The following is a 14,646-nucleotide window of genomic DNA, read 5'->3' as shown; positions in this document are numbered from 1 at the left end:
AAAGAAAAGCTAGCAATAGTTAGAATCCGTTAACTCCCTTTGATTAATCGAAGTAAAAAGATTATGCAAAGATTTTCCGCAAGTTTTCCCTCGAATGCATGCATATGTGAATGCAGTTACCTTTGCATGCATCCGAAGTTGCAGGCCAAGAAGATTATATCAGTTAGGCGTGCTTGCAGGAGAGACCATAGATACGAGTTACGAAGAAAGTAATTCTCTCTTTGGGTGGTAATAAAAGTCTTGTTTATGCTGCTTATCTGTTCGCGTGGATCGGGAAGAGGAGAAAAGAAAAAGGTGCACAAATCGTGTCAAGTAGTTGGAAAAATAAAGAAATATATTCAAAGGTTATATTTGTTTTATAGTTTGATTGCAAATGGTAGATTATCAAGCCCAGTTTTCTTTCAAATGAATTTGTGGAAACACAAAATCTTATTGAAATTGGCTCACTGTCTGTCTCGCTGTCTGATTGTCATACACAATTTATTGGAAAACTGTTAGACGGTTAAGTCTATTGTCACATGTGGTGGGAACATGTCATTTTGGGTTGAGTTTAAAGTGTCACAAGAGGATGTAAACTTCTCTTCCAGACTGACTGGTCGAGTTTTAAATCAAACATTTTACCTGGTCTTTCTTAATCTGATTAGGACAAAGGAAAGTAATGGATAAAAACCACAATGCGTATCATCAGTTTCCGTTTCTGAAACCAATCCAGCCGAAAAAATGTTTGTAGTGCCTCTAGCATATGTACAATGGTCAAAAAAAGTTTGTCAATAACGCCCTAATGAAAACAATTCCATTATTTTTCTTCTTTTTTTTTTGTGAGGTAGGGTACGTGAATGCATTTACACATACAGTATTGGACTCCCGGTTCGGTACGTCGTCGGATTACCAAGTAAATACCTCCCCATCGTCAGAGAGCTAGCCTGGAACCGTTTGTCACATTACTTCGGGCTAGTCCCCGAACTCTCCCGCCTTGCGGAGCCTTCAAATCAGGGATTTCCTTTCACCAACGGGAGGAAAGAGGAGGAAGGGAACTGTCAGTTCAAGGAACCCCCTGCCATTCGGCTCCTCCACCGGTCGAGCTTTATCTTCTTAGCAACGAGAAGGGCCCGAACGTAATGGGCAACACGGCTCCATCTGTCAGCATTCCTCAGTATCTCTTCGACAATGTTGTCTGGGGAGAGATCCTCTGTGTTTAAATAGAGCTGCTGACGAACTCCCATCCCACTTTCCACAATAAAAAAAAGTGTGGTGGCGTTGTCCACAACTCCATTACAAAACAAATAATCCGGAGATGGCGCTTTTCCAATCTTGTGCAGGTAAGACTGAAAACTTCCATGCCCGCTTAAAAATTGAGTAAGGAAATAGTCAGTCTCATCATGCTTCCGATCCAGCCACGCACTTAAGTTGCCGATGAGCGGCGCAGTCCATCTGCCTCTAGTTTCATTTTACCACGAGAGCTGCCACTCGTCTAGAGTGCGTTGCCGTTCTTCGCGAGCAACCACCTCCCTTGTGTTTGTATATGGCTTGATGCTCCTTAGCAAGAAGGGCAACGGGGATCACTCCCGCGATCACCATCATGGTCGGTTCAGAGACAGTGCGCTACGCAGACGCCACCCGCAAAGCTCCACGTCTCTGTTTACGAGACGTTTACGATATCCCTCCTTGTTAAGAGCGTCAGCCCATACCTCTGCGCCCTAGAGCAGGACAGACTGCATTGAGATCATTAGGAGACGTCGCCTGCTAGACGTAGGACCCCCAATGTTTACCATTAGTCTACTTAACGCCGAAACTCCAGCTGCAGCCTTGTTTGGTATTGCGTTGATTTGCTCAAACAAGCTCATCTTTCAGTCAGAAGTCAACCTGAGGTACTTTACCGTTGATTTTGACTCGATTATTGACTCGCCGAACGAGTTGGGACGCAGGGTCGGAATTCTCTTTTTAGCCAGGACGACTACTTCGGTTTTTTCCAGCGCTAGGTTGAAACCATGAGTAGTCTCCATCCGCTTACCCGTCGCATCAATATGCCGAGTCTGCTTTGCGCCTGTTCGACAGTGCGTCCAGCAACAAGCGCCGCGACATCATCTGCATAGCCGAACAGGCGCGACTCTTCTGATATATCGAGTTTAAGTATACTATCATAGGTAGCGTTCCAGAGGTCCGGCCCTAGGATGGATCCCTGTGCTGTTCCCGACGTGCCCTCCATCCTCCTTTGACCCTCTAGTGTTTCATAGAGCAGGGAGCGGTTCCTCAGATAGTCCCTCAATACCCGTAGGAGATAGTTCGGTGGAAGTATTCCTTTATTATGTCAGAATGCGTTGTAACATACAAAAGGAACATTATTCAATACACATGTATAAAAAAATGGCGAAAAGTGAACCAAATTAGCACAGCCATAGGAAAATGAAAGAAAATTCGACTTCATAGTCAAAACAAGTATGTCAACACTACAAATAATACAGGGCTTCAGTGGACCATGGTATCTTTCCTCAAAGACTTCGTCTACGCCGATAATTCTACTCACTGTCACATAGTGTCCTGAATCTTTGCCAAATGGCTTTGGATTTGGAAAAAGAATGCAAGCAGAGTCGAATTAAAGATAAATGCCAACAAAACCAAGATTTTGACCCTTACGAGGCGTCTACCTCTTCCTTCCTGAAGGCACCGATCTGTTTGTCTATTTTTGTAGCTTTCTTCTTCTTCTTCTTTCTTCTGATGGTGGTACCCAAATCCAAACAGCGGTAAATGTAAAAAAGATAGATTTTTCAGGAGATCCATTGCTTATATCTTCTGCGGATCGGCTGTTCTCGATGGAGATGTGATTGATGCCTATAATATATTTACTGATAAACTTGATAGTTAACCTTGCTCCACTTTCGACTAGGTCTTATCTCCTTACAATTAATATTCTTCTTGGAAATAGTGCAACTTTTGACTTGGTGTCTGTCGATCCTTTTTATCCCAGCAACCCTGCCTGTTTCAGGTACTCACCGCACCGTGTTTCAATATTCCTACTGGTCTGTTCATTGTGTACTTCTTTCTGGAGTATGAATATTGCAAGAGTATATCCAAATGTGGCTATTTGGTGGATTGCGACCTTCATTTATTCTAGAAGTGTTTTGTATTGGAAACGATGGCCAACCCCGTTTCCACAGTTTTTGCTTTAGCGAAAGAGGGGTTTAATTAAACTGGATGCATCATTGTGATTTTTTTCGGATTTTTCGGTTGGATAGCCCTCACTCTCCTATGTATATATCATCAGTTTCGAAAAGTGCTAACCCTGGACGAAACCGTCAGTCAACATTTTTAACTGAGAACTTTCATTTCATGTCCTGCAGGACCATATTCTGTGAAAAAAAGATTCACACCCCCCTCGAACTCAATTGGCTCTGAGTTTCCTGTATGGTCCCTTTTCGAGCTTGTGCTTCATTCTGTTCTCGTAGTATTCTTTGTTTAACACTACCAGGGTACCCACTTTGTCTATTTTAATGTTGTATATTGATCTCTCTCTGAGCTGATGAATTATTCCCTTCTATCGCATGATGCTATGATGATAGCAACGAGCTTGGGAAGTATGCACTAATTCTCACATAGGAGCTTGATGCGAATTTGGCGCAGAAACCTCGCATATTTGCTTATAAAATCCCATTGGCTTAACAGTTGAAGGCATGCGGTCATTCGTTTTTCTGTTTGGGCCTTAGAGCACCTCGAAATGGACCATCATTGACCTATTTTTCTATTGGAAACACCATTTCGATCAACGATGAGCGCTCCACAGGCATGATAACGATTTTTTATGGCTGGAAATTGAAGACGTTGTCGTTAGACTTTTTTGGGGTGGCGTGAAGGCGAGGCGAATATCGAGCAGGCCATTTCTTTGGCTTAAGGCATTAGCTATTCTCCGAAATTAGTATCGTTGCCATCAAGAGCAGACCCAATCCTCAAAAGTAAAAATTTTGCCTAAGCATAGACTAGCTACGGTCTGAATCGACGGCTTTTCGCTCATTATGCTTCGTACACCCATATGGAGTTTTATAATCATCATATTTGGAGCGAATAATATTTATCTCCGCTTTCGATCACGCTGTCCCGCAGGCCAAAGATGAGGTACCCTGTGAAGAGTTACGTCTGACCTGACGAAGAAACCGTACGCATGGCATCGTCACTCGGAGTGAAAATTATTCGCCTCCCAAAATCCCATAGTCAATCTTAATTTGTTGAGTTGAAGTTACGAAAAAGAGAAACCATTTGTTACCGTCTCGGTAAGCCTCATACATAGGTCACATATTATCAATCAATATCCTTTGGATGTCTTCTTGGAAATTATCAATTTTTAATACCTATGGGACAATTCAGGTACGAGATAGCTAACTAGCGCGTGTGTTGATTACGTCTAGATGATTTTCTTGTGTAGGTTTTCCCGTCCCATGCAACATATATACGACACCAACAGCAACAAAAAGATGTGGGAAACTCTTCACACGCAAGTGTTTGAAAAATGTCGAACATGGGCAATGCTTTTCTTCCAGCATACTACTTCAAGCGATGTGCCGGGAGACGAAGCTCCCGTATGTAGACTTCTTGGTTCTGGCTATATGGCACAGATAATGTAGTTTGTAGTTATAAGAGGCAAAAAAAGTTCATGATCGATAGCATGAACATATTACGTCAGTGACGGTTTGGCTAGTAAGAAAAAACTGCTTAAGAAGTACGAAAGTTGCTGCTCGTTCTCGTCCATTTCTAGAAAAGTGTTCACCCTTCGATGTATTGTAAGGGTGGGCTAACCATCCCAAAAGAACTAATAAACCTCAATTTTTAATTCTTTACTTTTTCTAGTACTCAACTTGCAACGATCTTTAGTATGAATGCTAAGATTTTCGCTCAAACCATGCCAAATCTAATTTGCATTTCCATAACAGTCTGAAGGTTTTTCTTCCGCCAATCTTATTTCCAATCTAAATAAATCAGTTACTTTGATAACCAGGAAATTATGCCTGTCTGAGGTTCTTCTATCATTCATCTATCTGGTCTAGTTACTTTTCCACAACAATTGCAGTAGCTTACGGTTTGCTAATTTCTTGCTCAGACAAGCGTTATCATCTGGTGGAAAAAGAAGTGGAGAAACGAAGAACAACTCATTGTTATTAAACTGTTCGTTTAGATAATCCACAGTTGTGGTACAAGCAAAGATATTGCTAATCGGAGCTCACCTGTCTCCGTCAATCGCAGACTCTTTTATGGCCATAAAAAAGATAAATACAAAAGAACAGGTGAATCTCGAATAAGAACAACTCAGCCAAGTGTAAACTGGAAATTACCTAAAAAATTAGATTTCAACTCTTCCAGGTGGAACTAATGTCGCTTACATGTGTGCATATCTACTATTCTGGCCTTATATACGATTGTACGGTTGTAAATGCGGCACAAAACAAATTGAACTTCGTAATTGCAACAGAAAATGTCGTTATTGCCTCTCATTCTGTTATTGTTATTGTTTTTTTATGGAGGAGAACTTTTCGTTGACTTTAGTCAGTAGACCATGAAAATCGTTTTCAACACTGTTCTTCCGTAAAAGATTGATAAAATTGCTGAACGTAAACAATGCAGAGCAAGTGCTCTTGAGCATATCGCCCCCGTAAAGATTGCACATAATAATAGTTACAATGGCGGTTAGTAGTGTAATAATCGGTTCAGGTACATAACTGTCTCCATTTGGAATTAGGAAATAATTGATTTCGGGGATTTTATTGTATCTTTGAGTAAGTTAACTGTGTCTGGCTATGGGCAATAAGATCAAATAGTTTCGAGGTACATTATTTGTATAATATATTGTGCCCACGTAAGTTGGTGATATCCTGCAGATATTATATAAGCAGCTTCAATTGTAAAAAATTAAGATCCACACATGATGATTTATTCTTTAAGAGGGATTTCGAGCAACTTATAAAATTCTAGATTCAGAAACACATTGTCAAAAACTGACAACGAAAATCAAAGCTCCCCTTTTAGTCAAAATTACCAAAGTGGCTCAACGGAGCGAGAACAGAGTGTTTCAACATTTTGATTCAATTGTCCTACTAACTTGTTTTTTAGCCGCTCTTTGTTCTCCGAACAATAACGAGCTGGTAATGTGATGGGCAATAGAACTGCCGGCACTTCTCAATCTGACCGGGCCAGACCATAGTCGAAAAATTATGAACCCATACCAAGGATAGGGAAGAATAGGGGGAATGACTGTTTTGACAGAGAATACCTGGATACCAGACAAAGAAGAATGAAACGCAATCGGCATCAACACAATTGATGGGGTTGAAGCAGCAATACAGCAAATTCTAACAAATATTATCCAAAAAGGTTGAATACGGGAGAAATTATTGGCCAATTGCACGCAGGATTCAGAATCGGACGATCCACAAGGTTTTGGAAATTCCGAATCAACATAAATTAGATTTTTTTTATTTCGACAGTACAGATCATCATCAGAATAGGTTTGAATACTGAGAGTCAGGATCCAAGGCCAACTGACCCCGACCCCACTCTAACTTAAGTCTAAAACGTAGAGGTTTCCTCGCTCCGTTGCTTTTAAATTCAAGATGGTTCATATGCTAACGATTATCACGCGACTTGTTAAGTCCACTTGAGACAATCACAAACATCCATGACTATGGCCGGGATTCGAACTCTGGTGAAACTGACGCACCAACCATCTCGGCCGTCACACCGATTTGAGGGTTAGCGAGATTAAAAGGTTGACAATTTCTCCTATCTAGGGTCGAAAATCACAACCGATAACAGCTACGATGATGAAATCCGCGCACGGTTGTTGTCAGCCAACAGAGCCTATTTCAGCTTACAAAAACTGTTCCGCTCGAAACGTCTCACCATAGGGTCAAAGCTCTTACTGTACAAGACTATGATCTTGCCAGTCCTCATGTATTCCTCGAAGACTTGGATTCTTCGGAAGAAGAATTGAGAATTCTTGGCCGCGTTCGAGAGAAGAATCCTCCGAAGAATTTTTGGCCCCCTACATGAGGATGGACGATTCCGTAGCCTACACAATGACGAAATCTATGAGCGATACCATGACCGTCCGGTTGTGGATAAAATCCGGCTCAATAGGTTACGGTGGGCGGGTCACTTAATCCGTATGGATGAGGATGATCCCACCCGGAAAGTCTATAAGGGCAATGTCTATGGTAGAAAAAGAAAACGAGGCAGACCCTGCCTAAGATGGAGCGATGGCGTGGGTCAGGACCCCAGACAGCTTTTAGGGATATCGAATTGGTGGACCTCGGCGCAAAACCGGAATGTCTGGAGTTCCTTATTAAGGCAGGCCTAGACCGGACACCGGTTGTTGTGCCGTTGATGATGATGATGATGAGATTAAAATGATATTTATGGCCTAAATAGGATGCGCCACCAATGACAGGACATCTGACTATAGCAGATTACAGCATTGGATACGTGGATATATTCTCTTGATTTGGTGCGCAACTGAGGAAATTGCTAATAAGGACTTTCCTTGGACGTTTCCATATTGGAAAAGGAGGAGCAAATTTCGTATATACAAAACCTTACTGTATGGATCCGAAAATTCATATTTATAAGAACCGCGTACTTAGTTTAGTGTGAGGTGGCCCAGATTGAAGAATCCGGTACAACCATAAGCCAAGTGTTCTCTAAAGATAGCCCAAGGAAAGATGATCACCAGGGAAACCAAAAACTGGCAGTTGAGGGAGAAAAAAATATTCATTTGATTTTCATGTTAACATACAGATTCCTCAATATTCGTATGTCGAATGAATGTGGTCTCAACGCAGCCGTGTCGGTAGTCCTAATCCTACCTATTTAACCTTTGTTATTTTATCCATTAATGCTAATGGGAACACTCTTTCGCTTGGTGTAAATTTCTGGAAAGCTCCTCTTCTGTTATGGGAAATGGAAGCAACGTTAAAATATCGATTTATACGATTTGGGAAAAATGTAGTGCTTGATCGTATTTTTCTTTTCCAGTATCCTTCTATGAATCCTCCTTTCAAAGGCGTTTTACAGGTCTCTACACACTGGTTTTATAGCTATGAATTTTACGTTTTCTGTATGTGTACATCAACTTTAATATCACGAGAACTTGGAAGGTTTACCAGCAGACTCCCTCTATCTATTTGTCAATTTCTTTTGCGATCTTCCGTTAATGATTGAATGAAGTCCCGACATGATTTTTTTTCTTTTTCATCATTTTACCAACTGATAAGCAGCAAGAAAAAAAAAATTTCTTTTGAATAACTTCATGGCGATTTCAAATACTATCAGCGAAATGGGAAAGTCCATTTTCGAATCACCTATCTTTTTATAACTTTTTTTCGAGCCATAAAAAAGTGATAATTTGCTCCACTAATTCTCCTTTATCGGAAGTAATCAGCATTTGGTTCTCTAAAGGCAGACAAACCAAGAAGGTACGCTCGATTTCCTTGAGTATTCCCAGAAGCCTCCTTGAGCTTTAACAAGAGCGTCAACTCTCAAATTATATCGTTGATTTTCTTGGGGTATCGTAAATCAATAACTGCAAGGACCTCCCATCTGCGCTTTAGGACATTCTTCATTCGTGGACTTTTTGAAGACTAATGTTTCGGAATCTCAATCTGTCCTGCGTACTTTTTGAACCCAACGTGACCGCGCAAGTAAATGGCCCTATTCTTCTTTCGAGTATTTCCCATTGCTCTACTTTTTCCAAAGTTTCATAATGACAAAGTTATGTTTCGTTCTCCGGCCAAACTAGAACCATTTTTTTTTCGAAGCAAAATAAATGAAAACAGGTAATTTATTCCCAAAACGGATTATGTTATTTTATTTGCAAATACGTATTTCGGGCACCGGTTGTGCTCTTCTTTAGTACATAATCAATTGAAATCTATTCTGGTCTTTAAGTATTAAATTTTACCCAGGAATCTTTTAACTGCTATGAGATAATTTAGTCAAACGTCAGGGTTCGGGTGTCAATAATATTGGATAGTGTCTCACGTACCACCTCGCTCAGAAGCTTCGATTGTCCGTTGCCCGTGTTTTGATTCAGTCTTCTCCCTTCTGGTTTCCGTAGGCTCGTCAAGTTCACTTGCGCGTTTATCTTTCTACTGTTTTTGCATTCGTTGATGACGCATATGTTGTTCCATGTTATGGTGTGTCCTTCCTCTATGATGCGCAATCTTATTATGGATTTCAACTTCGCGCTATTCTTTTTCTTCTTCCTGGCCGTTACCGCTTCTTTCTCATGCTCTCCCCAGCGTACCGATACCAGCCTTGCCGTTTGTCCTATACAGCCCTTCTCCCAATCTGGACACGTCACTTTATATATTCTGCTGGATTCGCGCTTAAATTTGCAGTCATTGAGGGATCCTAACCTGCTTTTGAGTTGTCGATGTCGAAGTTCAACCCTTTCGTTTTTTAAGCTTCGACGGAACAGCAGAGTGTGCAACTCCTATTCTTTTTTTCCATCGAAGTTGTCAACGAGGGATGTCAGTGCCCGTATTTCTTGCCGTTTCGCATTTTTCTCGTGAAACTTTCAATTATCGATGGTTGGAAGCCGTTCTTTACTCCGGTGTCGATGATGTACTCCTTTTCTTTCATAATCTTCCAGCACTGAGGGGCACGGTGAACAATCTGCTGATCATTGCATGGAAAGCGAGCATTTTATTAGAATGGGAGTGGTTCGAATTTTTCGGAATTGTTCGCTGTATTTGCGTAGGTTTTCTATAAATATCAAAATAAATCTCCTTTTCGTCTTTAATGATCCTTAAATCTAGAAATTGGAGTTCTCCATTGTCCTCTATTTTCATTGAGAATCTTAGGTTCCGATGTACCTTATTCACAACCTCCAGCACTTCACTTTGTTTTCATGGACAATGGACAGTGAAAATGTCATCTTCATACCTTGACCAGATCTTTGGAATGAATCTTGTTCAGTACCCCCAGTAACCCCTACATCTTGTCTTTATATACAATGGTGAATATGTCATGTACATACCTTATTCAGATTTTTGGGAACAGGCGTTTAAATCAATTATTTACTGTGCACTGTGCAGGTTGAGTGGTGTACGTAAAATATATTTGAAAATCCCGAGCTGTCTAGGTAACCGTCATGAAACCTATCAAATAAAAACATACTTTTTTCAGTAGTTGCAGACCATGCTGGTGATCACAAGTTGGAACCGGGGAGGATTCGTAAAGTTAAAAAAATATGAACAAAGTATTGTATACTTTGAAGCGTCTGAACAATGTCAATAAGTATGCAGGTTTAATTGCTGAGCGGTCCTGGCTTCCGGATTTTTTAAAAGGAGAAAAGAGAGGGGGTCTTTTTGAAATCGTTTTCTATTGTGTGCCGGATTACCTGCAACGAAAGATGCGGTTAACTTCTCTGCTCTGGATTTGCTTTCTTTTGGTTTGAAACTGCCGATGAAGCGGAATATAGATTTTGCAGATTTATGTCAGCTGACTGCACAAATTTTCCCATGAACGAGTAGCATTCTGGTCGAGCCCGTATTGATTTTGTAAAATTCTTGACATAGATAGTAGAAAAAGTGTCTGCATCGTTTAGTTTTGAAACGCGCTAGATTGTCTTACGGAAGATCACGGTCTAAACTTCACTGGTGGCAGTAGAATTTATATTGCGACTGGATTTCGGATACCAGTCGACTCAGCTGTGAATGCGTACCTGCGTGAAATCAAAGTAATAATCACGAGCAAGAGAGCAATGCTGACCACATTGCCTGCTTCAGAGTAGCATAATTCTATTGTGGCGCGGCAGGATTCGCGGCATTCGAAATTTATTTCGAATGTTCGAATGTGTTCGAATGTCCACAGGAGTGGAGAGCAGAGTGTCATGACTTGACGGCAGGACGTAAAAGAAAAGAATAGAGAGTCTTCTGTCTTCGAGATTGGCTATTGCGGCAATTAATATTAATTTAATTGCATGTTGTATATAATTAAGTGCTAAATAGAATTTAATATCATAAAAAGATAAAGTATTTAGCTCTTAAACTATAGTGCACCGTTATGGTTGTAATGACAAAATAGATTTGCCGATGGTCCAAAGACGATCCTAAGAGGCCGGAGACAACCAAGAGGGGAGAGCTACCCCAAAGATCCAAAAAGATGTCGAAATTTGAACAATTCAATCCCTCACGTGTCATTATACCGAATTCGTGTGTCCTTTCCGATGTGTGGGTTCTCATCAGATCATGAAAATTAATCAAATAGGGACATCCTCTATTAAAATGATTTGAAAATGTCTTTTCGTTTTAGCTCGCGTGTTGATCTGTGGATAGGCTCACGCGAATCATCCTGTTTAATTTTCAGGATCCGGTGCAGTCCCACGCATCGGAAAGGATACCTGGATTTTTGGTATTCATTGTACGTGTATAATGATACGTGGAAAATCGAATTCCTCAAAGGACCCCATCCCCCCATATTCCCTGGCCTGGCACCTCAAGCACGTGCCGCCGGAGCTTCAATATTTGCTTGCAGCGAAGCTAGCTCTCCCTTCTTGATCGTCTCTGGTCACTTAGGATAGTTTTTTATCATCGCCCAATCTCATTTGGTCATAACACGATTTTAAATAAAGTGCTTTAACGCACTTCAAGGCCCAGTCGCGCCAACGTTTAATATTAAATTAATTAAAGGTACTGTTTTGTAGAGAACTGGTTACATTACATTACTTGGTGATACTCTTCACTGTTCAGACGGGGAGATTGACATCTAATTGTAAGAAGTTGTAATGTCCTGTTGAAGTTCTCTTTCATATCACTGTGGTGTCTTTTAGAAACATTTTTCAAATTCGTTTTATCTCATAATTTCCTACATCCCCATTTAGCCTTTTTATTTTTTTTCTACACTTTCTTCTTTAAATTATTTACAAAAATGTTACTTTTATGTATTATTGCTCTGAAGCTTCTAGCTGATCGTGCTAAAATATTTGACAATAATTTCGTCGTGCTATTGCTACTATTGGAACAAATGGATGTGGACATCGGTAGCGGAAAAAATTTTCTTGTGAGCGGGCAACAATAATGGCCGCCGATCGGTTAATAGGGAACCTTTGATCGCGAGTAACGACAAATTGAAAATATTTTGTACTTGCGAGAAAATACACTTTGGTATAGCCAGTATTCTAGCTCGGTAGTTTCTACCTAGCTGCCTCCACTGGATCTTACAATTGCCTAAACTACTCGGGAATAGAAAACGTCGAAAACATTATTTTAAGAAAAAGTCATCGATAAGGGCGTCCTGAGAACATACATATGAAAGTTTAAGGGGAGGCTACTGCGAATAAGATTAAAATCGTGAACTACTGTCCCAAATTGGTACCTTTATTGAAAGAGAATCCTCGTCTGCTCGTAATTTCCCTCGTCCAACATTTGCATGTTGCGGAGACTAAAGCGTCTTCCTAGACTGTAGAGTGAACCTTCCAAAGGATATAGGATTGGATAATTGGAACAATTTTACGTTTGATTAAATGGTATCCGCGGGAAACGGTTTACACATACGTTTGTCTTGTTGTTTCTCACTTCGTCTGATGCAAAGTAAGAGCAAATCGAGCAACCAGATACATATCTATAAGATTCTATGAAATGTGAATTTCTAATCTGAATTAAGGCGGACAGACGGTTGACATAAGGTTTTGTAAGATTTCAGAATGTTATAGTAACCTAATTAGTGGCAACCATTTTCTTAAATTCAGGAAAACTCAGTACTAGTGGGGGGTGTATTTTCATACAAACTAAAGGCATCGTTCAAAATTTTCTAGTCCATCGAAGACTCTATATTCTGCTTGCTGCCCCTGAGTTCCTTACAAAGTTTGATGTACACTCACCACAAGTAAGTACTTTTTTGTACGGATAATATGTCAGGTGTCATTAGATACTCGTTTAGAGGAATATCTTAAAATTTCTTGTTGCAAAGTTTTCTACTTAAAGCTGAGTTGTCTCTCCTAATTTTGCGATTCATTAGTTTCCAGTCGTCTGTGTTGTAGATTTATTTTAATTGATGTAGGAAGGAAAGTCATGCAGTTGAATCTTTATTAACAAAAATCTTACACTAGTTAAAATTTTATTTTATATTTAGTTTGATGGAATAAATAATATATAACCAATATGTATCTGTTCCTTTTCAGATTTTAATGCAAGTGGGACTAGTGGTCTACACAGCACTTGACTACAATTTACAAGCTGATGAAGAGTGTTTGATATCTCATGATCTGGAACAACTGATTTCACATATGACAGTGGAAGGTGAGTTATTTAAAACTGTTGTATCTCAAAACGTTGCATAAGTATTTTTCTTTAATCTGAACATCATTTTGCAATGCAATTCCCACTGAAAAAAAAACATTCTTTCCAATATGATTGAATGACTTGACCAGCTCGGCGAACAGTTTCTTACACAAAAATTAAGTTCTGAAGTAGTTTCGCTATCCCATAGGATTTCCGCGACCACAGTAGAACACTGAACTCAATTACTGGAGACTTGCTATAAATACATCTAATGCGAATAACCTTATTCCAATTCTCAGAAAATCTTTGACCCCAATTACAACTTTGCCATTCAGAAAAACTGAATAATGTTATTAACCCATCTTCAGAGACGCAAAAAAATCCATACACACAAATCTCAGAACCCTAATTAGAAACTCTAACTATCAATTGGAAATGAGCTTAAAATCATGGGAACAAGAGATGTGGTATCTCTAGTCGTCCATCTTGGTTGCGTTACCGCCATGCTCGTGTATTGTACCCACTTCCACTTATCATTAGCAAAGCCTCTGTCGTTATGAAAAGCTGCAATTTTCCCAATAAAAATCTTTGAGTAGTTTTAACATCAAACTGAAATCTTACGTAAATATCAAAGGGAAAAAGACATGACATGAGCTTCCTGTTGTAATGATACTTGACAGCATATACGTCTACCAACCAGTACAACGGTAACGCAAACACTTCAGTTGAAACTATCATCAAATCTTTGGCAAAAAAAAATATGAAATGTTGCCCGTTTTTTCCACTGAATTTGCTTTTTTTCGGAATTATACTAGGTTTTCTCCGGGTATTTAGTTTTTTTTTCGAACAGATTTAAGTAAATTTCGCATAGATACCACGGAGAACTTTTAAATGCTCGAAAAATCTCATGCCTACGAATCGTGTAGTATTTATAAAGTCATTAGAAAGTTGGTAAGCTTTGACTATTTTGTTTATAGATATTTTTTAGTGTTTCTTGCTTTCGGAGGTCTTTGATATGTAAACGCTTATTTAATGACTAATTGTTTGAAGTACCACTTTTATGACTATAACACCCATGACTTACTCAGTTTGACTTACGCCGAACGAGTCAGATTTTGTTATTAAAGATGGAATTTGCCAACTTTAAAACGATTATCCTATCTCTCTAACCATTGAAAAATCGCACGACATCCAGCAGCGTAATGTCATCTATTGTTTTCCATATTGTACACGATCTTGAACTAAATTCATTTGTATTCTGTGATTGCAGATTATGCAACGCAGCCCAATTATTTTATTAGGTTTTAAAAGGTTAATATTTTTTCGAGAGCTTCGTACTAAACGTTCTTCAAAGACATGCGAAAGCAATCAGCAATGCCGGTGA

The 14,646-nt window shown here is 39.7% G+C and overlaps 1 protein-coding gene across 3 annotated transcripts in view; it reads left to right on the top strand.

Annotated features, from left to right (window-relative positions):
* LOC119647256 (protein spire) overlaps positions 1 to 14,646 on the top strand; it is a 362,124-nt gene that overhangs the window by 159,826 nt on the left and 187,652 nt on the right. For all 3 annotated transcript variants that reach the window (XM_038048136.1, XM_038048137.1, XM_038048135.1), the window contains exon 3: positions 13,163 to 13,280. In XM_038048136.1, coding sequence (XP_037904064.1) covers positions 13,163 to 13,280 — 118 coding nt within the window. The remainder of the gene's footprint in view (positions 1 to 13,162; positions 13,281 to 14,646) is intronic.

This window comes from Hermetia illucens, chromosome 1, assembly GCF_905115235.1.
Source record: "Hermetia illucens chromosome 1, iHerIll2.2.curated.20191125, whole genome shotgun sequence".
Taxonomy (NCBI): Eukaryota; Metazoa; Arthropoda; class Insecta; order Diptera; family Stratiomyidae; genus Hermetia; species Hermetia illucens.
This window is presented reverse-complemented; position numbering and strand designations above follow the sequence as displayed.